The sequence below is a fragment of the Poecile atricapillus genome, chromosome 3 (genome assembly GCF_030490865.1).
Source record: "Poecile atricapillus isolate bPoeAtr1 chromosome 3, bPoeAtr1.hap1, whole genome shotgun sequence".
NCBI classification, from domain to species: Eukaryota; Metazoa; Chordata; class Aves; order Passeriformes; family Paridae; genus Poecile; species Poecile atricapillus.
Window position 1 is genome coordinate 2,422,785 of NC_081251.1, and position 25,907 is coordinate 2,448,691.

A 25,907-nucleotide genomic window follows, 5' to 3' on the forward strand; every position below is an offset into this window, starting at 1 on the left:
GATTTATTTCTCCAGGCCATATACAAACTATACCATCCAAATATTTGTGGAGATGAACAGCAATAGTTCACATTTGTCCAGAACTCGAGATGTTCCCAAACATCCCAGCAATGTGTGACATTATCCCCCTCACATGGGCAAATCTAAACTATCCCAGCTGTAAACAGGATGTGAAGAGAGCAATGGGGAGGTTAAGAACAACATTTTCAAAGCCATCTGGAGGTGGAAGTTGAGGCTGTGGCTCCAGGACCTGAATTTACACTGAGACATCACACACCCAAAAATTCTGCAGAGGAAAGGCAAGTACCTACACCCACTGCAGCAGGAATGGTGCACAGGCCAGGGATAGGATACAAAATAGAGGTTAAAGAATGTGTCAGGCCACAAAAAACTTGAGTTCCATTCCTTTGTGGTGCTTTGACTGGGTGCCCACCAAAGCTCCTCTATCACTCAGCTGGACAGGGGAGAAAATGTAACAAAAAGCTTGTGGGGAGAGCTAAAACCAGGGAGAGATCAATGACTAATTACCATCATGGACAAAATGGACTGGTGGAAATTATTTTTATTTATTATACCTCTCTCCACAGGGTACAGGCCTGGCCAGGATCCTGTTCCAGTGTGGGCTTCCCAGGGGTTCACAGCCGCCTTCAGGCATCCCCCTGCTCCAGTGTGGGGTCTCCAGGTGGATTTCTGCACCCTCCTGGGCTCCCATGGGCTGCAGGGACACAGCTGCCTCTCCCTGGGCTGCACCCTGGGCTGGAATCTCAGCTCTGGTGCCTGGAGCAGCTCCAGCCTCTTCCTCCTCACTGCCCTGGGGGTCTGCAGGGCTGTTCCTCACTTATCCTCACTCTCCTCTTCCCTGGCTGCAATTGCTCCTGCACAGTAACTTCTTTCCCCCTCCTCACTCTTATCCCAGAAGTGATCCCACCTCTGATGGGCTTGGCCTTTGCCAGCAGTGGGTCCATCCTGGAGCCAGCTGGGATGGGGGAAACTTCTGGAAACCCTTACAGGAGCCATCCTTGTAGCCCTACACTACCAAAACCTGCCAAACCCAACAGAGCCTGGATTCCCAGCTCTCTCCCTTCCCCACAGCCACTGGTTCCCTGGAAACCTCAAGCCTTCTCTGCTGAAAACAAGCACAAGTTCAAGATTCCTGGGGCCACAGAGGAAATAAGGGAGGGTAAAGTCTTGGAGGAGATTCAGCCTGAGTTTGTCCCCAGCAAAACTGCAGAGCTGGTGAGCAGTAATGGATATAAAATCCCAATCCAGGGAGTGGAGGATAATTCCAGCCAGGTGCCCACCAGGCCAGGGATGCACAAAGGGATAAGAATCACCTCCCAGCTTCTGCAAAACAGGAGTGGAAACCTTTCCAAGAATATTGCTTTCCACACAAGAAGAAGGTCCAGTCTGGCTCTCTGCAGCCCTACAACAACTTTTCAGAGTTGTCAGTAAGAGGACACATCTCTCTGAAAGTTGTTTAAAGCCCAATTTATCTTGGTGACTGATGGATGCTCTCTCCTGATGAAAGTTGTATAATAATCTTGGCATTTCAAATTTAGTCTCCTTCAGCAGCTCCATAACAAGTTGTTCAATTTGCAGCTCACAAAGAGATCCTTGCTTCCCCAACAGCTGCCACCACAAGGTCGAGTTGGCACCTAAAAAGCAAACTGTGCTCTTTTCTGCTCTCCATAAACACACACACAGCCTCACACTCACACAAAATATCACCAACTGTCCCCACAGACAGACTGGCAGCTTTGCTGCTGGTGCCCAAGGCGATGTGGAAAAAAAATTGCTCTCCTTGAGCTGCAGAGTGTTGGTGCAGCAGTGCTGAGCAGGGAAAAACGGGGCTTGGGGTGAACTGAGAGGAAGCTGGAGGTGGGACAGAGTGTGGGGAGGAAATTGTGTGTGCCTTGGGAATCCTGGGAATCAGGGCTGCAGCTCCACATGCTGGGGATGAAAACAGAGATCCATGTGGAATTTTCACACTTCCATTTCTGTGCTTCACATCCCTCCTTCAAAAGCATGCTGGTACCTCCTCATACACACTTTTGGTGAATTTTGCTCTCCTTTAGAGATTTCACCATGAGTATTCCGAGCTGCTTGTGCACTCCCTTGAACATTTTGGAAGTGAGAAAACACAGGTGAAAACTACTGTGCTCTGCCTGACTACTCAATTGCTTTTCCCAGCAACTCATTGCTTTTGGACTTTTTTAAATATTTGAAAGAAACCTGAGTCTCTATTTTCCTGATGTTGGGTAGATAAATACAGCTGGTATCATGTAAAAGACAGCCCTAAACTGCATCCATATAGAATTATTTAATTTCTTCAGATTGCTGGTTTTTGGCAAGTACCAGTCAAATTCCAGATTCTTACAATGGCATTATTTTAAGCATGTATCTTCCTTTGGTCTTTAATGATTTTTCTCATTTCTCTGAGTTTGTTTCCTTCAAGATGGAAGCTGGTTTGAGGACCTGCAAACCCCTGAAAATATTTCAGAATGTTTCTGTAAACCAGAACAAGTTGTGCAGACAAACAGCCACCTGCACTGACACATGTAACACGTTTATTTATACACAGTCAGCTTGTGGATTCTGCTTTGGCCCAGCTACAGCTCTAAGACTTTAATTTGTAAATGCATTTTAATTAATAGTCTCACTACTGTTTACTCAGTGTGATAGGAGGGGATTGTGCCACCGTCTGCCAGGGGGACAGTGACCCCCACGAAGGTCCAGGAGGGACAGAGAAGGGCAGCACATCTGGATTTACCAAAACAAGGTCACCAGAGCTCATCTGTGGCAGCTCACAGGGTAATGAAATTCACAATGTTTAAAAACAATGAAAACATGGGTGAAATACACACACAAATGTAAAAACACACATTTAGGAAAAGAAGTCTCAGGTGTTAACACAGCTTCAAGGGGAGGTTGAACAAAACCACTGCACATCATTAACTACACAATCACATCTAATTCAGGAAATTCCTGAAATAAAATACTTTAAACATCATGAGAGGAAAGTATCCCAGAATTTCACCCTGCTCTCCTACTCTTCTTCAGGCATCTGCACACAGTCCTTCTTGGAGCCAGGATGTTGGCAGAGAGGATCTTCAGTAAAACCCATGATTATCATTCTTATAAAATGCCAAAATGTGCTCTATTAACAGATATTTAGGATCATTGAGTGGGTTGGGTTGGAAGGGACCTCAGGGATCATCCATGGGCAGGGTCCCATTCCAACAGATCAGGAATTTAGTCTGATTTAGGTTTGTCATGTCTTTTGGTAACCTTTTTCAGGATCCTCCTCCTATCATGAGCTTTTTAGTTTTATTTGTAAAATGCAGAGACTTTAAAATAAAGGGAAGATCTCTGATAAAAGAACAGGCAACATAGAGCAGGACAGACATGGAAAAGTGGTTTGATGAAAGAAGCATGAGAGCACAGAGGAACTGAGCAGGGGGAAGGGGAGAAAAGGAGAGAACAGCACTGGATGTGACATTCCAAAGAGGCTGGAAAATGCTGCCATTCACACTGCTATCACAGCTTTGCAATTATCAGCTTTTCCAGCTGTGAAAGCGTCTGATTAGGTTTTATATTTCTGGGGGTCTATAAATATATCTTGACTTTTTTTTTTTTTTAAACAGAGATTATGCTGTTTGCTTTTGATATATTTAAAAGTCAGGTGTAAGAAGGGAAGCAGATGTGCTTGTTTTCAAAACTGAAAGTCATAAAAAAGCATGTAAAGATTTTACTCTGGCTGATACACAGGAAGGAAACAGTAATATTTCAGCTGGGAACAATATCCACGTAGCCTGTTGGCAGCCAAGTGACATACTTAGCAAACCAGGAGCAGCAGATGATTAAATCTCATTATACCTGTTCCATTCCAAAACATTTTAGGTACAACTTGTGTCTCTCCAAGCACTTACTGTATTAATGACATCAGGAGCACATCGTAAAATCTAAACAGGTAGTTTTATGCCAGGAGCTATAGCTGGACAACTTATTCAATTCCAGGAATCTCAGAATTATTTCCCACCCAAAGCCATGAATAAGATGATAAAAGAGGCAGGAGATTTCTCTCAGTGACCTACCCAGGTTGCTGCAGAACTCTCCCACCATTCCATCGGGGTTGGCAGTGGGGATCTGGGTCAGCCCTGTCAGGATGAGAACGTCGCTGTTTTTAAGAGAAGCCTGGTCCATGGGCTGGAACAGAGCAGAGGGAAATGAAATCAGGAATGGGAGTTTCTCCATAATAGACACAGTCACCAAACATTTTACACTTCACACTCCTCCATCTGTGGAAATCTAACTTGTTTTATACTGGTATTTTATTAAAGCAGAATGAAAATGCAAACCCATTTCTCTGCATTAGCAAACAGAAAGTAGATATTCAGAAATTAGACATTTGTATGATACTAAATACACATTCTTGATATTGAAAATGTAGCATGATCCAATCTTGATAATGTAAAACCCAATTCTCTCTCTGCAGATGGTGAAAAGGTAACTTTGAGTCTCGCTCTGGGTTGGGATGCCCTTCCCACAGCTACTGATTAAGCAAAAGTGGGCAAGCTGTGTGGTATTTTATGGTTATTTACTCTCAATAAACAACTCTCTGCAGTCTCACCAACCAGGAAAGACTTCTGCCAGAAGAGACAGATGAAGAGATTTCCTCTGCTGAATCTCCAAGACCACTGTAAGGTCAATTCCCCTGCTCACAGCTCTCCAGAGCCATTCTGAAGCAGTTGAGAAGGACCCTGCTCTGTTAAACATGCAGGGGAATTTCCTATCAGCTCTGAGAGGAGTTTAAACTGTGTGCCCCCTCGTAGGATCACACCTGACACCTGAGATTTATCACAGTCTTCGACTCTCTCCAGTGTGTCAATGGAAATGAAATGCCAATAATGCAATAAAAAATAATATGGAATCTGCCTGTGATAATGTACATAATGATTATGGCATATTAGATCCACATAATTTCAGATGCCATTGCACTGAGAGGGCCTGCATTGATTTTTGTGGGTTAATGTAAAGAAAATGTCTTAAAAGGCTTTTAGTGACATGTCTGAACCTGTGCTGTCAACTCCTGTTCTCTGCTTCAGTGGCAACGGTGTCAATTCCAGCCTCAGGAGAGGGGGAGGCAAAATTTCAATGGAAACCATCTGCCAGAAGAACAGGGAACAGTCAATGGTGCCAGGCCTAAATCCCAATTCACTGGAAAAGCAGCTCTGGATATGTTCAAAGTATATCCTTTTTTAAAACAAATGCAGTGACTGTTTTCACACTCTGCTAAAAAACCATGGGAATTTCATGATGAACTTCTCATTATGATCCTATGGAGAACCAGGACAGAAAAACAACTTTTCACTCCCTAAGAAATGATTTGTTGCTCACAATTCTGACTCTGTGCCACTTGAGATACTGTTATCACTACATATTGTCTGTCAAACATCAAAGAGATGATGAAGGGCTGGTTGGAAGCTCCCAACACCCACATACAGAAACACCAGATTGTAGCAGCCTGTGCTGGTGCTCACAGGGATTAACCCCAGGACAAAAACTATCCATTGTCTTCAAAAAGCATCTGGAAGCAAATGCAAGACAATGATGATATGAGGTAACATCTGTGATGTGGTAAATAACAAGGAAAGTACAAACTGAATGTGATTTTAACTATCTGTTAAACTATTCTTTCTGAAGATGTGCCCATGAGCAGTTCACTCACACCATTCTCTGCCACTGGGACTGAATTTCCTTAAAAGCAGAGGTTTTACCAGAAGCTTCCAGAGAAATGCTCACCTCTGGAGAATGATGAAGCCTGGCCAGTCTGACCTGATAAGCTGAATCACGTTTCAGGTCAGTGAAGAGAAAACATTCTCAGTTACCAAATTACTTCGTACAGGGCAAAGTTTCTCCTCACAGAAAAATCCCATTGTTAAATACTGCTGCTCTTTCTCCAGGAGGTGATGAGAGCACAGCCCAGGATGGAATGAGGATGATGTGAAATGGGGATTTAGAGGCTCTGATACATTTTGTGCACCTAAGGATGGCCCTCCTATTAAGGATCATTTAATCTACTGTAGTTTCTCAGCTGAGAACAAGCTTTTAAGTGAGGGATGCTCAGAAGCAAAGCTCTCCAGCAGACACCCACCTTGGGGGAAATCACTTACTGATCAAAAACCTGACACATCTTCTAAATTATTTTTAAATACCTCCTGCAATAATGCTTTTAACTATTTTGACAACTTCTGAAGCGCACGGCACTGCAAACTTCAAGCCTTTCTTTGCACTAAGAATTTATGGATCTAGAGAGAATTAATTTACTGGAAATTACATCTACAGCACTATAAAGACTTTGCCCTTAGCAGAGCAGGGTGGAAAAGTTGGCAGCCACTGAGCTATCATTCCTCCTAAGGAAGGATGTTTCAGAAGTGATATAAAGCAGTCTGTGAACTGTCTGTGAAGATTCTTCAGTCAAATATGGATTTTTAAAAAAAGTCACTAATGCTCTTTTGTTTAACTCTGTTGAAAATTTCCTCTTTAAAGTGAAAGACAATTCCACAGTTTTAAGTGAACACCAAATCACCAGTAACAAAGAAGTTTAGTTATCTTTCCCTCATAGCTATTGATACCTGTAATTTGTCAGGGTATGTCTTATCAATGCCCATTAAGTCCAGGCACTGCTAACACAGTTACCTTAGAGTGGCTTTTATCCTAAACCTGATCCCAGCTGGAATAACCCCTTTTTTTTGGAGCAAAATTTCCTCCTAAAGACTAAGAAAATCAGGGGCTGTACCTGAGGGTGTGTTGTAAGCAGAGAAGATCCTGAAACATAAGAAACTTTTTCGTAGTGTGACTGGATAATCCAGTTGGAACTCCCAAGAGCGTAGCCCGAGCTCAGAGGGGTGACCTGCACAGCGCCAAACAGCTCCTGAAACACAGTGAGAGACATTAATTTGAGAGAACCCCAAAAGAAATCAGGACAGGTCATTTTATCATCAGTGATAGGAGTTTTAAAAGCAGTTCTGCTGCTCAAAGCCTTTATGAAGCTGTTCTGATGTGAATTACATCTCCTGGTTTTACCCACCCATGTCTAGCAGGACACACACTCTGAGAAAAGCTTTTCCTGAGGCAGGGCCTCCATAAAGTCTCTCTTCCATGAGAATTTTATGGCATCTGAGTTCACACTGAACAATAACACCTCAAAATGAAGGAATCAACCAGGGTCTTGATCCTCTGCCTGCCTCTGCTGTACTGAAGAAGTTTGTGGGAGCTTTGTATCTTTGAAGACTCTATTCTCCTTTAGTCAAATTAAATTGGTAGAGAAGGAAGGACAAGTACTTCTATATTGATATGAAACTCTGCTTGAGTTGCAAATTTTACTGTGCAAAACAAACTTAACCTCAAACTCACTCGCTTTCTAACTTTATTTCTTCCTAAATGCTACCTGCTGTTGATTTAGCAACACCACCCTGCAAACTCAATTCACATTTTAGTTTCAGTGTAAGCAACCTGACAGTTGCCTCCTTCCCAGGTGTCGTTAGGAATTGTATTCCTTCATCTCTACCCAGGAATGTGGAATACTTGTTTAGAGAAAGGAAAATAAACCTTCATGTACTCCCTAATGTGATCCACCTTCTGGTTAGTGAATAATAGAACAAGCATCTGATTCATGCAATACTAATGATTTTTTTAGTATTTTAATACATATTTGGATGCCTTGAAAAACAAGGCAGGGAGCCTTGCATTCCTCAGAGAGTATAAGCTAAGGCTCTAAAGTTTGATTATTTGAAAAGTTAGCTTTGGGAAGAAAAAATATATAGTTTTTTTCCCCAGTAAATATAAAAGAATGATTGGCTCAGATGCACAGATCTAAAATTAGGGGAGATGCATCCACACTGTGAGGACAGTCAAAAATGAACTGTGACAATCCATGGATAATGAGGAGTCACAACTTACTTTAACTCCTATTTTTATTTTTTATGGCTTCTAAGCAGCAAAACTATGTATCATGGACCAAACAAGAGCAGGGATCATGGCCCACATGCTGCCTACAATCTCTGTGGGATGTGCAGACTATGGAATTGTTGGTTCAGTTCATTCTGGAACCTACACTGGATTATAGTCAACAGCATTACAGACAATAACTGTTAGCTGGGAGCCTTGGGAAAGGAGTTTCTGAAGTTCACATTGAACCATTAGGTTTTGTTTACAATCCCTAATTTACAGTATGAAACAAAGTGGAGGCTAAAGCACTCAAAAGATTCCCAGAAGTGAGATAGGGGAGCTGGGAAGGGGATGTGGCTTAGAGACAGAGAGGATACATTCACTCCCTGCATCCTCCCAGCTCTCAGTGGGCCAGCCATCAGCTCCAAATTTGAGGGCACGCCGCCTCAAAATTGGCCTCCCCAAGGAAGAGAAGAAACAAATGGATATTCCCTGATTTCACCAAACAAGAGCCCTTCCTGGGAGGCAGACTGAAGGGCAGTCTGTGCAATCCTGTCTTGCTTGCCTAGACCAGGGTAACTGGGTCCAGCACAGAATTTAGAGAGGAAAAAGCTGGGAAACAGTTGCTGGCGTTGCCCTGAGGGCAGCTGTCCAGGTACTCACGATTTTCTGGGAATAGCCCACCAGCTGGATCTTGCTGAGGGCTGCGTTCACCTCTGGCATGGTGTAGCACTTCCTCCACATGGACACCTCCACCGCGTCCTTCAGCGGGGCCGGCAGCAACCTGCGAACACCAGCGGGACGTTCTGTGGGATCCAGAACAACACCTGGTGCTGGACCAGCTTCCACAACCATTTACATTCTCCAGATCTTTGATTTTACCCTTTTAAATTTTTATTTTCATTGTGCCTGGTACTTCAAAGTGAGGAGCAAGACTTTCTGCCTGCTGAGGAGCAGAGCCCTGCTTCCCAATCTGCCTCTCCCTGAAGTTTGCTCTCCTCCTGCTCTGCTTGTTGCTGCTCTGCCCAGCCCTTGCATCAAAGAAGTAGCTGTGATCAAGGTGTTATCACAACTCTTGGGGTATTTTCACCACTGATGAAAGGTGCTGGCTGATCTGAGATGTCAACATGAAATGCATCCCCAGCACTGGGATCTTGGATCGGTGTTTATTTTTCATATCATAATAATCTGAATAATACCCTAATAATCTGAAACCTAATCTGAATAATACCCTAATAATCTGAAACCTAATCTGAATAATACCCTAATAATATGAAACCTAATCTGGTGATTAAAGTACAGTTACCAGAGCACGAGCAGGGATGGCTCTGCCCTGATTTCTGCCACTGGTCTCTTCCAAGAGCACGTGTCCCTGCAGGTCAGCTTCTCTGCCTTCAATCCCACTTCCCTTCCGAGTGCCCTGGCAGGGACAGACGAGCTGACACTGCAGAGCTCTTTGAAATCCCCTCCACGGAAGTATTTAAGATGTTTTACACCAAAGAAAGATCCATCCATTCTTCTCCTCGCAGACATTGCAAGTCAGCTGGCCAGCGTTGTCAAGGGAAGAAGTGAACTATAATGTCACAGGCTGGAAGAGGGATGGCTAACTTCTGGGAAATAAATCTTCCTTAGCAACATGAACTGAGGCAGGAAGCAGCACAGCTGCCAAATGCGTAAGAAGAATAGGATTTTTTTTAATTTTTTTTTTTTTGTATATTAAACCAATGCTAAATCAAAGGCTAATTCAAACCATTTTCCAGAGATTTATGGAAATTGGTCAAGTTTCTTTGATCAATTTGTTTAAAGGAATTTAATTTATTGTTATATCTACTAGGTCAGTGAACTCCTCCATAATTTAAGATACTGAAGAAAGGATTAAGGGCAGCTCTTGCCAAGACCACAGCACAGGTCGAGAACGATAACTGTAATTCCAGCACACGCTGGCTGAAAGCAGCCTGTGCTTCAGGAAACAAACAAAGCCTTCAAGGTCTTTTTTGGGAAGTCATAAGCAACAAAAGGCCACACAATGTGGAGAGTTGTCCACCACTGCACTGAAGCAAATTGCCTGTAAAAGCCTTTAACCTACCATAAGAAGCATTTAGTGTTGGATGCTTTCAGGAGCTTCTCTTCTGGGAAGAGGAAAATGTTTCTCCAGGTAATGGAGAAAGTGGGGAATTGCCCTTGGTGACTGAAGGAAGTTTCTCTTAGCATTGACTGTGGCTACACTGAAAATACTCTGATCCCTGGCAGGGACCAGTGGCACAAGTCTCCAGTGGTTTCATGAAGCTGAATGGCCATGAGGTGCTGGTCCCTCAGATGTGCCCCTGTCAGCATTCAGTCTGTCAACTCACTTCTAAAATCCCTACAGAGTTACCACAGGATATTTTGTGTTCTGGAGTAAATCTGCTGCCTACCATGTAGGCAACATCCTGTTAAGGATCACCTCACAACAACCAGACATACGAGGGCAACTGCTGGGACAGCCACAAACAGGGAGGTACCACAAATCCACGTGGTTAAGGATACAAAATTCATGCTTAAAAAACTCAGGGATTTGTATTCTTCCCTGGGATCTGCACAGAGACAGTTCCTCCTGGTCAATGCAAAGGGTGACATTTAATGCATGACATAAAATCCCAGAATTGTTTGAAGGGAGAGGAGGAAGGCAGCACCACAGCCTCTCTCGTGCCCTGCTCAGCCTCAGGAAACAGCCTGTTTCAAACACTTTAAAAGATATAGGAAACCATCTGACAAGAAGTCAACAAAGTTCCTTTCATAAGGCAAACTTCCTCTCTAGCCCCTGAATCCCAATCAGTGTGAAAGATATCCTGGCTGACATCTACAGAGCTTCCACAAGACTGCTCACTTGAAATAAAACCCAGTGGCAATAAAACTGGCTAAGTAATTAGTTCAGACTGGATCTGATAATGGAAAAATGTAAACCACTATAATGAACTTATTATATTTTATACAGTATTTGCATTTAAAATGCTCCAGTGCTTTATCTAATGAAGATGATAATACTTTGTGTTTTATACTAACTGTTTGGAGTAGAACTAGCTGAACTGTAAAGCAGTAATGGGGATTGATCAGCCTGAAAAATTAAAGTTAGACTCAGAAGTAATAAGTATTCTGCTCTAGCAACAGCCAAGAAGGAAAAAAAAAAATCCCAATTCATCAAGATCACATTTTCTTAAGTAACGGATGTCAGTCCAAGCCTGCATGTGCCATTAGCCAGGTGCTAATTTGGGGATCAGTGGATGTTTTGCTCTAATAATCAGTTCCATTCACGCCTGCGTGACACTTGTCACCAGGCATCTCAAAACACTTTGCAAACATTAATTAAAGTCCCCGTGTGCCCTCTGTGCTGGATGGGAGCTCTGTTTTACAGATGCACAGGGAGGTTAAGGGGGAAACTCTGGGCACAGGTGGGGCAGAGGTAGAGAGGGAGTTCACATTTGTCCTCTTGTTCCAGCTCAAAGACAACATTGGTTCATACCAGCAAAGTTTATTATATACAAATTTATGTTATTAAACAGCTGTTTAGTAGCTCCCACCTCCCTACTACCCCTTTACAACAGCTATGGGATGGAACTATGAATTTTGGGGGACATCCCCAGCAACAGGAGAGAGGAACATGTATTTTAAACACCACTTAAAGGAAAAAAAGACTCCAGTCCTCTACAGCAGCTGAATCAGAACAAAGATTCCCTCTCTGTGTTCTCCTCTGGAATAATCAGCAGCATGCAAAGTGCCAGGCAGCACTTTTCCTAAAATACGACCACCAGGAAAGTGACATTATATGAGCTGCAAGATATATGATTCTCCTTTAAACCATGCATACAAAACATGCCTGGTGTGACAGGAATAACAGCTCCAGTCCTCTCTCTCCGCACACTGGGAGCTTCAGCAGTGGCTGTGGGCAGGACAGTGGACCCCAAAATACTTTTAAAAAAACTCCAGTATTTGGAAAATCCTGCTGATTTTGGTGTATTTAGTTTTGCTTTACAGCTGAGTTGGCATCTGCTTGTCTTCTTCAGAAGAACGAGAGTTATGGTGTAAAGACTGCTCCCAAATTCAGCAGGGGAAGGCAATCTACAGCTAAAATCATGGGAATTTGGATTTTTAATTTTTGCTTTGTGAGACTGGAAAATATCAAGCCTACTCTTCTAATGTAAGAAATAATCCACTTTTAGGAAACTTCTAAATCAAGCCATCTTAAGAATCAGGAGTATAAAATGGAAGATCAATTAAAAATGCACAAAGCAGCTTTTAAAAATAACTTTTTAATCAACCAACCCTATCTTTAAAATGTGCTAAAAACAAAACTGCCTTCTCCAAGGAACATGTTGTGCACTTAAAATTGTTTTTATTCCCAAGGAAAGCATCAGCTGCAATTAGTAAACTGTATGGATAAGTTTTAGTTTCCATAGGCTTTCAAAACTCTGAGCATCTTGCTTTGATGTATAGCTGAAATAATGGACATGGTGCTTCCAAATAACCTTTTTAATTCAGATTTTAATTTGTTTTTAAGCTTTGGAAAGCCAAAAATTGCTTCTCTGCTGTTGAGGTGTAAAAGAAGATGGGAAGAAAGGTAACACCAGTGACCTCCAACAGCTGTGTCTTGACTTTCTTACTATGTCAGCAAATATGAATGTAAATACCATTTAAATTTAAATTATTCCAAATCAGTATCATTACATTTAAATAACCTGCTCATTTTAACAACATTTTATGATGTTAGTACCAATATCTGCTGGTTTGATCTACCATCATGGAGCTGAACTGTGTGAGGGGAGATTAGGGGAGGCTTTGCTGTTACCAAGTCTTTCTCCAAGAAACAGATTTCTGAGGTTGGAAAAACACCAATGTGCAAAAAACGATTAAAGAAATAATCGACCCACGGAGTCAGAGCAGCAAATCTCAAACGGTGGGAGCTGAGCCATCCTCACAGTGACTCCCAAACTTTGGTGCTTTGGCACAACCACCTTTGCTGGGACTCGTTCCTTACCTTTGCACCTCCTTGTTCTTCCACATGGAGGCAGACTGAGCCTTTGGCACGCGTTCAATGGAATTCACCAGCTCTTCCATGAGGAGCCTGAAAACAGAAATCAAACCTAAAATAGCACTGCCTCCTCTCACACGGGAGAGAACTTTGGCCCAAATCTTTCCAAAATACCAGAGAAATTGTAACGCTGGGAGAGGTTCTTCCCACAGAGGGAAGTTACCAGCACTGCCCCTGTTTCTCCACGGAGCGTTTCCAATTCCATCTGCTTGCAACAGAGGAGGATCTGGCCCACTGGGTTATGGGCTATTTGAAAAGTGCAAAGATAGTTTCTTCATTACTGACTGCTTGTGATATGTGACAAAACAAAACACACAACAAAAACTCCTCAGCTGCTGCCTGTTTATTACTTAGGAAAACCAAGCATGCTGTCAGAGTGAACTCTCCTCATCTGCCAAGACACTGAAAGGTGTCAAACATTAGAAATTCTCTCTGCAGATTTCCCTGCCCAAAACTAAGCAGCATTTGTGACTGTGTGCGGACTTTCCTTTGAAGTTTGGAGCAGAAGGACGGCATCTGGAGACTGTGCTTGTTTTCTCCAGCTCTGGACCAGGAAAGCCCAGCGGTCTACTACCCGTTCATATTTACACAATTCCTTTCACCTACAAGGGCCTTCAGTTTCTGTTTGTTTTCACACAATGGGGGAATTACTCTGGCATGGGAAGTTTGCACAGGACCTTCAGTGGACAAAGATTCCTGCCCTAAAGTGCTTACAGAGTAGTCCAGATAGGAGGGTCTAATCTGGCTCCTAACTACTGAATGTGGCAGCTCTGCAGGATAGAGGAACAGAGCTCAGTTCCAGTTAGGCCTCACCAAATCTGCAGTGTTTGGTGTTGACCCATCCAATCAACAACACAATTCTGTAAAACAGACTGGCAAGTTTGATGACTATTCTGGTTTTGCCTGCACTGTAATGTTTTTTTCTACCTCAGTCTCCTATTTCTGCCATTTTTCTTAGTGCTTCTCTCTGGAGTTCAGAGCTCACGTAGCTCAGCTGCCATTTGAGATGAAGCCAGTTTGAATTCCTTTCCATCGAGTGGAGAGAAGTGTGATTATGTGGAATCATAAAATCCTAGAATGGCTTGGGTTGGAAGGGACCTTGAGAATCATTTAGTGCTAACACCTGCCATGGGCAAGGACACCTTGCACTAGACCTGGTTGCTCTAAGTCCTGTCCAACCTGGCCTTGAACACTTCCAGGGATGGGGCAGCCACAACCTCTGTGGGGAACAAGGGGTTTTCTGATTGAGAAGACTCCTGTTGGTTAAAGGGAACACAGCAGAGCAAGAGAGCTCTTTGATCCACAGTTTTTGAAGGTCTGCAGTTGCCTATATGGCATTACTGAGGTGTCTCAGCCCACTCAAATTCCACTGTCCCACATCTATGGCCTGGACTCTAAACAAAGCACCTGCTGGAAATGTTGATGATTCCAGAGGATGGGAAAGATGGAGTTAACACATTTGCAGCACTAAGGACTTGGCTGGCGTTCAGCTCCTGCCTGAAAGCCTCTTCGGAACATTAGACACCACTCCTCTCTCCCCACATTGTCCTTTACACCTTCTCCTCAGCAGTGATGGAAGAGGAGCAGAGAATATGAAGGGGCTTTTTACCTGCCAATTTGAACAGTGGGCTCGGTGGCATAAACTGTTCCAGTGAATCCTGTGTACTCTGTGATGTAGGGCAGGGCCATCATGCAGTGATAGTTGGAGATCAAGATTACATCCACCGTGGAGAGGTCAAGCAGTTCAGTCTGGAAACAGAGCAAAGAGATAAGCAACTTGCAGCCCTTTCATGCAGTTTAATAAATGGCAGAAAAACTTACCCTATTTTTTTAAACTTTATTGCAGGGATGTAATTGGTTTATAAAAGTATGTCTCAGCTGCAGCAAAGATTAATGTTGTCTTTAAATTAACAAGATTTATTTGAAAAGCCCCCTAAAATTATTCCATTCTCCAACCTGGAAAGGAAACCATGCCCTGGGTTTTTCTGTCTTTCAGGTGATGAAATGGCTGCTGTTATGAGATCCATGATTATTTTACTGTTATCAAAGAATTGATGTATGCACCTCCTTGGGGAGGAAGAGACACCAAAACTTCTACAGCAGTGATTTAGGGCAACTCATATTTTTTTAATGCATCACATCGTACTGTACCCCAAGAAAGGGATGAATGAAGATTGTATTTGTTCATATGCTTAAAAATCATCCTCATATTTTTCCCAAAGTAAATGCTTGGCATCTTTATCATTCACATTTTCTACAGCAGGAGATGAAGCCCATTCACAGGATACAACAAAAGGGATGGGTGGGCCCAATTCGTTTTGATGTGACAGTTTAGACAAGAGTTCTGAGACTGAAAGAAGATTTCACACATTGTTAAAAGAATTTTAATTAGAAATATTTACTGGTAATGCTACAACACAAATGGTGTCAAGTCAGAAATTTACAAGATTACTGACCTCTAACTCAGTTATTATAGAGCAGCTAATGGAATTCAACACTCATCAAGCACATATTATCTGATTACAAGGCTTGGTCCAGCAATTTGAATAAAAAAGGCAAGAAAGTAGGTCACTCTGCTTTGCAGAGGGCTGACACAGTGCTCTGGTGACAAGCTGCTTAATTCCTCCTAAGCACTCATGGTTTCAATCCATGATCACAGCTGATGTTGGAGCAATGATCTCCAAGTTGAGAACAGCAGGTGAAGCATCATCCTCAGCTCCACCACAGGGCACCTTTTATCTTCCTGGGTTTCCAGGCAGGAACAGTCTCCCTGCAAGGAATCACAGGATCTGCTCATGCCTGCTCCTGCCAAAGCTTGGATTGTCCACGCCTTGGTTTTCAGCTGTGTCCAGACTGATCAAATTCAGGACTGGTTTGGGTGGGAAGACCCTTAAAAACCAACTTGTTCCACCAAGGGACACCTTCCACTATCCCAGGCTGCTCCAAGTCCTGTCCAACCTGGCCTTGGACACTTCCAGGGATCCAGAGGCAGCCACAGCTTCTCTGGGAAGCCTCTGACACGGCCTCCCCATGCTCAAAGCCAGGAATTCCTTCCCAATATGCCACCTACCTCTGCCCTCTGGCAGTGGGAAGCCATTCCCTGTGTCCTGTCCCTCCATCCCTTGTCCCAAGTCCCTCTCCAGCTCTCCTGGAGCCTCTTAAAGCCCTGGAAGGGGCTCTGAGCTCTCCCTGGATCCATCTCTTTTCCAGGTGAGCACCCCCAGCTCTCAGCCTGGCTCCAGAGCAGAGGGGCTCCAGCCCTGAGCTGAATCCCAGCCCAGGAGAGCCATCAGGAGGATACACTCCAGCACTTTCCAACCTTAAGCATGCCACATCTCAGCACCCTAGAAGCATTTACTGATAGGATGAAAAGGGTGTCAAAACCAAAACAAAGTGAAATCTTCCCTGGGGCTTGCAGCAATCTCACTAAAGTGCCTTTGAGCTGAAGAGGCTTAAAAATGTTTCTTGCATGAGAAGTGAGAGAGCAGAAGGTTGCCAAGCAAAGAGAGGGCTGCACCCTGCACTCTGACATGTGTGAGAGTACTCTGCTGCCGAGACAGCCTCCTATCACCTTGTGGCTGCTGGATTAGATCCAAAGCTTGGCTTGCTTTGGCAACGGTGCTCTGGAAGCGATACTGAGATCGTCTGGCTAACTGCTTCTGCAGACAAGTTTCTTCAAAAGAAGTGGCAGGGAAGGAGACAAAGTAAAAGCCTCTTTCACACAAGCTCCCTCTTATCCTGTGTTGCCAAACAGCAGCAACATTTCCACTCTTTGCAGCTGGCCATGACTCCTGAACCTCCTGCAGACAGGTGAGCTCAAGGTGTGAGCTGGGTATCTCAGCAGATCCCTTCCCAGTGTTCATGCAGGAGATGTGGCATCTGCTGGGAATTTTGGGAAACATTTTTAAAGTCCCCACAATGATGATGTGCAGTTGGTTGCCATCTTCTGGTTGTAGGATGGGCTGCTGGGAAGCAGCTTCATACTGTGTGGTGGTTTTAAAGCACTAGCTAAAAATCACCAGAAAACTTATTCATGTTTTATTCTTGTTTCTTATTCTTGTAGTTCTATTAATAAAATTCCTTTATTCATTTTAAGTTTTAAGCCTGTTTTACCCTTCTCCTAATCCTTATCTCACAACAAAAGACGAGTAAGTGTTCTGGTGATTTTTACCTAGTGCTTTAAACCACCACATGCAGTGATAACAGGAGTAAAATGAAGCAGTGACTCCCTGACTGTCATATTTAGAGCTACACATGTGGGTATTTTCCAGCCCAAAGTAACCAGAAAGTCTGGCAGAAGCACCCTAAGCCCCAGTAGATAATAATTCCAAAGAGAATCCAGCACATAAACCCTGTCTTTCCCAAGATCTGGATCATTTTCTACACACACAGATGTTTCCCACATCCCTCAGTTTCACAGAACAGTAACCAAAAGGCTCACAAGAACTGAGAATTATTAAGGCTGATAATTTGGGTGGGCTGATCTTTTTTGGTGTTATTGGATTATGACAATTCCAGTTGGGTTGGAATGGTTATAATCTGTTGCAATCACTTGCCAAAAGCAGTACCAGAACTGCCAGCTTGTTTGGAAGAATCAAGGTGACAAGAGTGATGCCAGAGGTGAATTCCATGGGATCCACACATGGGAGCAATACTGTCAGAACCTCAGCAAGCTGACAGCAACCCTCCAGGAGTGTTTTGTGCTTCCCGTCCGCAAGGTCAGGAAAAAAAATTCCTGCCCAAAACCAATTGTGTCTGTCTTTGAAAGACAGAGAAAACATCCCACCGTGAAATGAAAGAACTGATGTTATCACACTGAGGAAAGGGATACTATTCCCATGCTACTCTCCATCATTCATCCCCACCTTTCTCTGCTCAGCTTTTTATATCTTTATTTCTCCTACAGCACTCCCCTGATCCATTGGGTGACTCCAGGTAATCCAAACATCTTCAGCAGCCTTGCTTGCTTTTTCCAAATCCAGAAATTCCAGTAAAAACCAGCTTGAGCAGCCACTTGCAGCCATGCCTGTGGATATGAAGGCCCAGTTCTTCCCTCAAAGAGGCTGTTAAGGTTTTTAACCTGATAGTGCTGCTGGCAGAAGTGCAGCCCAGCAGAATCCAAGCTGGCTTAACCACAGCTGGCTCCCAGGGAGCTCCACTGGCATTGTCCTGTATCTGTGGATAGAGACAAGCAGCTTTTCCTCACCCTCGTGCCCTGCCCTCATCTGGATCAGCACATGGGCCCTGTCAGTCAGCCCAGCTCAGTCAGGCTGTCTTTGAAAAGGCCACAAAAAGGGACAGTTCAGTCTGATAATTGCTCAAGGAGACCTTCCATGTCTCCCAAAATCACAACTGAGAATGGTTGTTTCCATCCTTTTTCCAGTGTCATAGAGCCTGGAGGCACCTTAACAACACAGAATTTTAGCAGTGCTATTTACTGAGTATTAATAACTTAGCAGTAACATAGTAGTAGTAATACTAATAATATTAAGAAAAAACATCACTATTATTATTATTATTATTATTATTATTATTATTATTGTTATTATTATTCTTTAACAAGTTTCTCCCATGTGATTGAATGGAGATTTTTTCAGTAAGGCTTGGAACAAACTCACCTCTGGTAAGCAGAACTCAGGCACAGAGTCTACAAACACATGGCCAGAGCACTCCTTCAGCTCCTGTAAAAAACCACACCAACAGAGAAGACACAAAAACACAACACAGTGTTACTCCTAGGCAGCACATTTTGGATTTTCCAGACATTTTCTTTATCACAGGTAATTTCCAGTGTGTTACTACAGGACATTTATCCCCCTTCTAGACACAATTTGGTGCAGTCAGATGTGCTGAAATTGCTTTCATGCCAGATTGAGGCTGCTTTGTACCTGTAGGGATCAGATCCTCCTTGGGAAGGACACAGAGAGCACTCTGGTAGGTAAAGAAAGAGCCCTGGTAACCACCAGGAAGGCAAGTCTGGAATTTACTTTTGGTTCCAAATAACATCCAACCTCTTCTGTCTTATTAGAATCTAAATACAATTTATAGCCCCTGTCTCAGAGTATTTGATGAAACAACTTTTGGGGATCCAATCTCTACATGACACTTTTTGTTAAACTTTATCCCCTATTTTCTTCCTCTTTTTCAACGCTGACATCAAAAACTTTTGTCACATGAAAAGTCATGTTCTTCAGCGTGGAACAAAAATATTCCCAACCCTACTCCTAGCACAACTCACAGGCTCCCTACCACCCACCCTGCCTTCTCTCCTGTCCCAAAGCAAGTGGTCTCAGCCAGCTTCAGACTGACAGAATTAAAGATTGAATCCAATTCTTAATAATTACAGTGCACCTGCCAACTAATAACGAATGAGCAATTACATCTAGTGGCAGAAGTCTCCTAACCTCATCTCAAGGGAGTTCAAAATGATTAAAAGTAGATCACAGCACATTTCAGTGCCTCTCCAGGACTGAAGTTTTATAACTGAATGCTGTAACAGGAATGTCCACCCCACATGATAAAACACCCCCCTTTGACTCCTTCCCTTGCCTTTTTCCAGCATGGGTCAAAGAATTTACCATTCCAAGCACTTACAGTGGTCAAGGTGAAGTTAAGAGACGCTGCCTGTGAATTTTTAACATGATTTCCATTGCCACTGTGTGAGTTTGGAGATTTCTCCCAAGCACACACTGCAGCATCCTAGAAATTTAAATATATTCCAAATAAAACTACAGTGACAGTCCGTCCATTCTTTGGATCCCAAAGCTCTGACACCAAAGCTGGAGTTCAGAAGACACAAATTCCAGGGAATTCAAACTGAGCAACTCCATTTCTGCCCTGAGCCTCTGCAGCCCTGCAACTGCCAGTTAGCAAGTGCTCCGAATAGAGCTGTTACTATTTTACCAACAGAAATGCTGCCTGCACAGTTTCTTTTGTCTCCAATAAGAAGAAAAATCGGGTCTTTAATCTATGATCTTCAGCTCCCTTGTCTGTAAAAATCAGATCAATCCATTTTGTCCACCTCAAAGTCCCCTACAAAAGCAACTATTATCACTGTTTCCTTTAATGTTCCCATAGTCAGAGAACAGTCTATTAAGCATTTTCTCCACTGGTACCTATTGCTGCCCACATTTGAAATGTATCTGCCTATTTTACTAACATCTGACATATTTTTGTGTTCATTGTTCCCTCATGGCAGATCAAGCTGGCTGCTGCAGTGCCAAGTTTTGGTTGAAGCCTCAGATAAATTCTGTATCTCCAAAACTGATGGAATGAAAAGAGGGGGGAAAAGAGCAATTCTGTGTCTCTCATGTTGCTGAGGAAGTTCTGTGTCTTAGAATCAGGAGGCTGGAGATAATATCCTCCCTGCTATGTCCAGCAGCAGAACACATGTTGATTTCAGAGGCCAAAGCCACGATTTTCCTCTCTGAGAGACCTCCCATAGGCAAACCATTGCCTTTCTCATAGTTCTGCCTGAAAAAGGGTACGAAACCAACCTCATTTATAGGCATGCTCTGAAGCCTCAGTGTCAGAAAAGTGAGACTGTGGAATAAAAGGCACTCTAAGAAGGCGAAGCACTATTATTTATGGAGCTCCATGAAATACAAAAATATTCACACTGATGACTTGTGCATTTTAAGTGGATTTTTTTTTATAATCTAGGCTACCCCTGAAGCCTGAGAGTTGCTATTAGCATTTTGTTTCAAAATGTTCTGCTCTGCAAGGACATCCTGGCTGGTAAAGGTACACAGAGAAACCTTTGGGATGAGTCAGCGTGGAATGCTGCTCCTGCAGCACCAGACCCTAACCTGTCAGGTGGCTTTTTGCATGGCAAGAAAATTCCAACCATCACCCCAGTACCTTGTCTAGAAATGTGCTTCCATCTTTCAAAACCCAGCCGGGAAGTTTGGACAGCCTGGGGCTGTGAAAAGAAAGAAGAAAAATTATTGCAATATGAACTGAATTATTATCAGTGGCTAAGCAAGACCTTCTACTTGGAGTCATACAGGCAGAGAACACCATTCCTGTCTCAGGAAAGTAACAGTCCCAATAAAACAGACAGACAGTTTCACTGTGGTTAAGTGTTCACCAAAATGACTTTTACAAATCATGATGATGACACTTATAAGTAAAAGGAAATAAGAGGACGAGGCATGCAGGGAGTTTTTAGTCATTTATGGTGAGGATTTTAAAAAGGCTCACTGCTGCTGAGTTCCCTGTGGTGAAACTGGATGAATAAACAGAAGTTAGGGAAGCAACAAACTCTGAGCTCCAAAACAACTCAAAACAACACAAAAGCACCATAAAACTGTTTTGGGACAGAGGGCAACAGACAAATATTCCCATTAGCAGTGGCAGGAAAAGACTGATGCTCTGGACTAAGTCATTTATAGACACAGGTTGGGATTTTATATCCACATAAACCATGGTTTTTCCTGCCTGGGTGTCACCTGAAGACCCACACCAACAGCTGTACAGGACACAGAGGCAAGGAGGCTTGGCAGTGTTCTAAGCAACAGCAGAGCCTCTTTTTTCACTGTTTCAAATGTTAATAAAGGAATTTAAAGGTAGACATAATAATTCTGAGTTTACAGCAGTAATGGCTGCACCATTTCTTGCCACCATAACTGACAGACTTATATTTCACAGTGACATCTGATTTTTGTGTGAGCCTATAACTTAGCTCTAAACCCACTCTCTGCCCAGACTGAAGTTTACTTACACAATTTTAAAAGAAAATTGAGTAAACAAGAGAATTGAACCCACCTGAAACCAAACCCTGAAACAACTTCAGATTTGGACACAGAACTTGGTTGCAATGTATTTTGCAAGCACTGTGCACTAATCTCTACAGACAGGCATGTTTATATCCTAAAAGGGCTTTCAAATTCAACATCTTGAAAATAGGAAGTGATTCAAGGGCTTAGAGGAATGCTGTGTTGAGACTAACAGCAGTATAAAAGAACAAATTCTGACACCCAAGTAAGTCACAAGGAAGGAAAAAGGGGAAATCCAAGAGTCAAGGAGTGAAGACAGAAGGTAAGAGGTGAGAGCAGAAGGATCTGTCATGGAGAGGCTGTGCCAGAGAAGGGCAATTCCCTTCTGAGGATAAAGGGCAAGGCTGAAGAAGTCTGATGATAGAAAAGATGAAGTGGCTAAGTGTGCTCCCCAGTGAATTGTTCAAAAGCACAATTTAGGAGCAGTAATTTGGAGACTGAGGGAGCTGAGGAGAATTGGTGCAGTGAGTCTAAGAGAGTTATGGGAAAAGCAAGAACAAACCACTCTGATATGCACCAACTGACAGATACAGGAGGAGAGGACAGGAACCTTGGCTGGAAGGGCCACCTGGAGGGCTGCAGTCCAGTGTCTCAACATCAGCACAAGGTCAGGTCAGCGGCTTGTGCCTTGCAAATCCTTGGATCTATCTGTGGTTTCAGCAGTGCGAGGCAGAGCAGAATAAACTTTACTTGTCCTACTCCAAATAATTTAACCTAGCAAGAGTTTTGCTTTATTCATGATGAAAGAGCACTAAACTAAACTATGAGTACTAAACTGGCATCCACTGAGGAGTGAAGAGTCAGGGCAGGCAAAATGAGCAGGTGTGTCTTGTGTGTGGCTGAAAGAACAAGCAACACAGGACAGAAAGGACTCTTTACCTTGAAGCCAAGAAGCAACACAGCTCCTCCTGACATAGTTTTGACATTGTAATAGAGTGATTGATTAATCCAAAATAGCTGGAACTGTCCCATAAATAATGTGAGCGAGTGTGTCATGGCTAGACAGGAAAGGTTAAGAGCTTCCCACATGTTCATTTCACCGTTTTGCATTTGACTTTGGTTCAGGGGAGAAAACTCCAGTTGACAAACCTCCTTTAAAGTACAGGAGCATAAAGAGTTGGGCAGCTGCAGGTGCTCTGCACATGCTCCATGGGCTGGTGAGAACAGGGAATGCTATTTCCAGGGCAAGGGGGAATCTAAATACCTTTGCACTGGCATTTCTTTGAAGAGAACTCGAAAAAATACCCAGTCCCTTTAATGCCACAAACACTGCAGCACTTTCCTCTCTTAGAGATTAAAGCACAGGCTCTCAAAATATTTGCTCAAGGAGGGTCCCATGCCAAGTATGACACAGGAGTGAGCTGTGTAGCAAAGATCCTCTGTAATATCACACATTTGGGCAGCTTTGCAGCCCACATACTGAGATTTGCAGAATCCAGGGGGTTCATGGATCCTGCTGGAATCTCTGGTTAAAGACAGTAGGGAGAAGCATGGCTCCTCTTGGGTTAGGGTCTCATTCACATCCACCTCCAATAAGCACATCTGGTTCTGAGAGGACACAGCTGGTGAGAACCCCAGATCTGACAGACCTGTGCTCAAATTCCTCAGGCAGTCAGGTTTTCCTGTCACCTCACCTGGCATCTGATGACAAAGTCAGCTCTGTCACCCCATGTCATATTGATAACACATTTGAGTTTCAGAGATGTTTGGATATTGTGGTAATGGAGTCCTAATCTCTAATGCTACAACTGTGAGTACTACAGAGATAAAGACTTTGCAGTGGCAGCCACATTCCTCCTCACATTTCTGACTTATTTCCACAACTCTCTGCAGGACACCTGGTTTGCAGAGGAGATCAATTACTTGCCCAAGTCCATGTGCTCAGGCCAATCCTTGCTCTAAGGGGTGTTCAGTCACCTCACCGACAAGATTGATTGGATTTAAATCCAAGTGTTTGCTCCAATTCCACTGGGCCATCAGGGGTCAAATCTGACATCCTCTCTTATTGAGTTTGAGTCATTTTAGTGCCGACATTCTGGAGGTGCTTGGGGAATTCCAGGTTGTGACCTGCAATTTGGCTGTTCATTCCCAGGGTCTGCTATCAGCAGACAAAGCTGCCACATCCCAGGGGAAGGCTGATTCCTGCCGCTCTAAAGAACCTCCTAAGCCTTTGTTCAATCACCTCATTTTGCTACTTGTTCCTCTCTCAATTTGTGGTTTTTTTTGGGGGGTGGGAAAAAGCAAATGCAAGGAAATTCTGTCTGTACCTGGATTTCCAAAATTTGCTGGATCTGTTCAAAGTCTATTACTGCACCAGTTGTTGCAGCCAGCAGTTGCATTATGGAATGGGACAAAAATTGACTTTCACACTGATCCCTCTGAAGGCATCCGTTGCCTCTCTACAGCAGATCATGAACTCCACGTTCTTGCAGAACAATGCACACATTGTCTATTCTTTTCCTCTCCTCTCCAAAAAATAACAAATCATAGGAAGTGCTGGACAATCTGCTTTAACTTCACTAGGTCACTTAGGAAACTCCCTTTTCCAATTGTATTTTCCTCCTCTTAACCAAGCCTTCCCTGAACCCAGAATGTTCCTCACTTGTTTCCTTGTGGATCAAAGTTACTAAACAGCTTTTGAGAAAACTCCTACTGCTTCTCATCACTGAGAATGACTCATTCCCACCTTTCCAACTGCTAATTTTTGTCATTTATTCCATTTACACAAAACATGTCACCCTAACTGAATATCCAAATTAGTCTAAAAACCTGGGAAAACACAACTTTGTAGCAGGGCACAGAAAGGAGATCTCAGGATTCTCTTCTAGACTCTGTTTTTGGTTCTCTGCTGTTCCAATCCCATGCCCAGCTGCATTGTCCTTTTATTTATTTAACTTTTAAAAGGGAACAATTATGCCATGCAGGCAACTAACAAGGGCTGCTAACTGCTGTTTTTCTTTGCATTAGTCTGTGCTCTGAAGAACAGCCTGAGAAGATGGTGCTTAAACAGGACTTGCTGGGCCCACACACTCCATCTCAGTTACCCATTTATCTCATCTTGCATGAAGAAGCCAGAAAGATGACAGATATGTGACCTCACTTGTGCTGAGCAGTTGCAGCAATACTTTACTGAAGCTTAGAATAAATTATCTAGAAAAACCAATCAATAAATCCATAAAATGTCTTCCGTCTACTGAGCCAAAGGACGTTATTTTGATAAAGAGAATTTTTAAGTGAACAAAGTCTATTTATGATATCAGATGATGCTGTTCATTTGTACCCATCCCCTCCCTCCTTCCAATACACCATTTCAGGCAGAGCACTCCAACTGCAACCCAAGAAGATGCAGACTAAGTGCTGACAGGCCACAGAACTCACCTCTGGACCAGAGGCAGTGGGAGGAAATTGAGGGTAGACGTCATATCCAGCCCACAGTCCAGCATGATGGTGGTGGATTTGAACTTGAGCACGTTGCATGGCAAGGTTGGATGTCCTGACAGGCAGTACTGGAAGAAGGAGGAGAAGTTACTCAGGACCCTTCAGAACATGACTCTTCCCTGTGTGCTGGGCACTGGTGAAGCCACACCTTGAATCCTGTGTCCAGCTCTGGGACCCTCACTGCAAGGACATTGGGGCTGGAGCGTGTCCAGGGAAGGGAACGGAGCTGGGGAAGGGTCTGGAGCACCAGGAGAGGCTGAGGGAGCTGGGAAAGGGGCTCAGCCTGGAGAAAAGGAGGCTCAGGGGGGCCCTTCTGGCTCTGCACAACTCCCTGACAGGAGGGGGCAGCTGGGGGTGCGGGGATCAGGCTCTGCTCTCAGGGAACAGGGACAGGATGAGAGGAAATTGTGCCAGGGGAGGTTTAGGTTGGACATCAGGAGGAATTTCTTCAAGGAAAGGGTGGTCAGGCATTGGGAGGGGCTGCCCAGGGGGGTTTGGATTCCCCATCACTGGAGGTGTCCAAGGAATGACTGGATGTGGCACTCAGTGACGAGGTGAGGACTGGTTGGACTCGATCGTGGAGGTCTCTTCTAACCTCAATGATTCTGTGAAGAGAGTTTACAAACTGCTTTTCCCCCCTTGTTTTTAAACACAGTTCCTTACACACCGTAATAAAA

The 25,907-nt window shown here is 43.6% G+C and overlaps 1 protein-coding gene across 1 annotated transcript in view; it reads right to left on the reverse strand.

The window, feature by feature from the left end:
* The window catches only part of INTS9 (integrator complex subunit 9), a 60,458-nt gene that overhangs the window by 30,547 nt on the left and 4,004 nt on the right, over positions 1-25,907 (reverse strand). Inside the window, exons 2-9 of the mRNA XM_058836155.1 lie at positions 25,171-25,298; positions 20,876-20,936; positions 18,634-18,696; positions 14,625-14,764; positions 12,962-13,048; positions 8,614-8,734; positions 6,800-6,934; positions 4,095-4,206 (exon numbers count right to left, since the gene is read on the reverse strand). Coding sequence (XP_058692138.1) covers positions 4,095-4,206; positions 6,800-6,934; positions 8,614-8,734; positions 12,962-13,048; positions 14,625-14,764; positions 18,634-18,696; positions 20,876-20,936; positions 25,171-25,298 — 847 coding nt within the window. The remainder of the gene's footprint in view (positions 1-4,094; positions 4,207-6,799; positions 6,935-8,613; positions 8,735-12,961; positions 13,049-14,624; positions 14,765-18,633; positions 18,697-20,875; positions 20,937-25,170; positions 25,299-25,907) is intronic.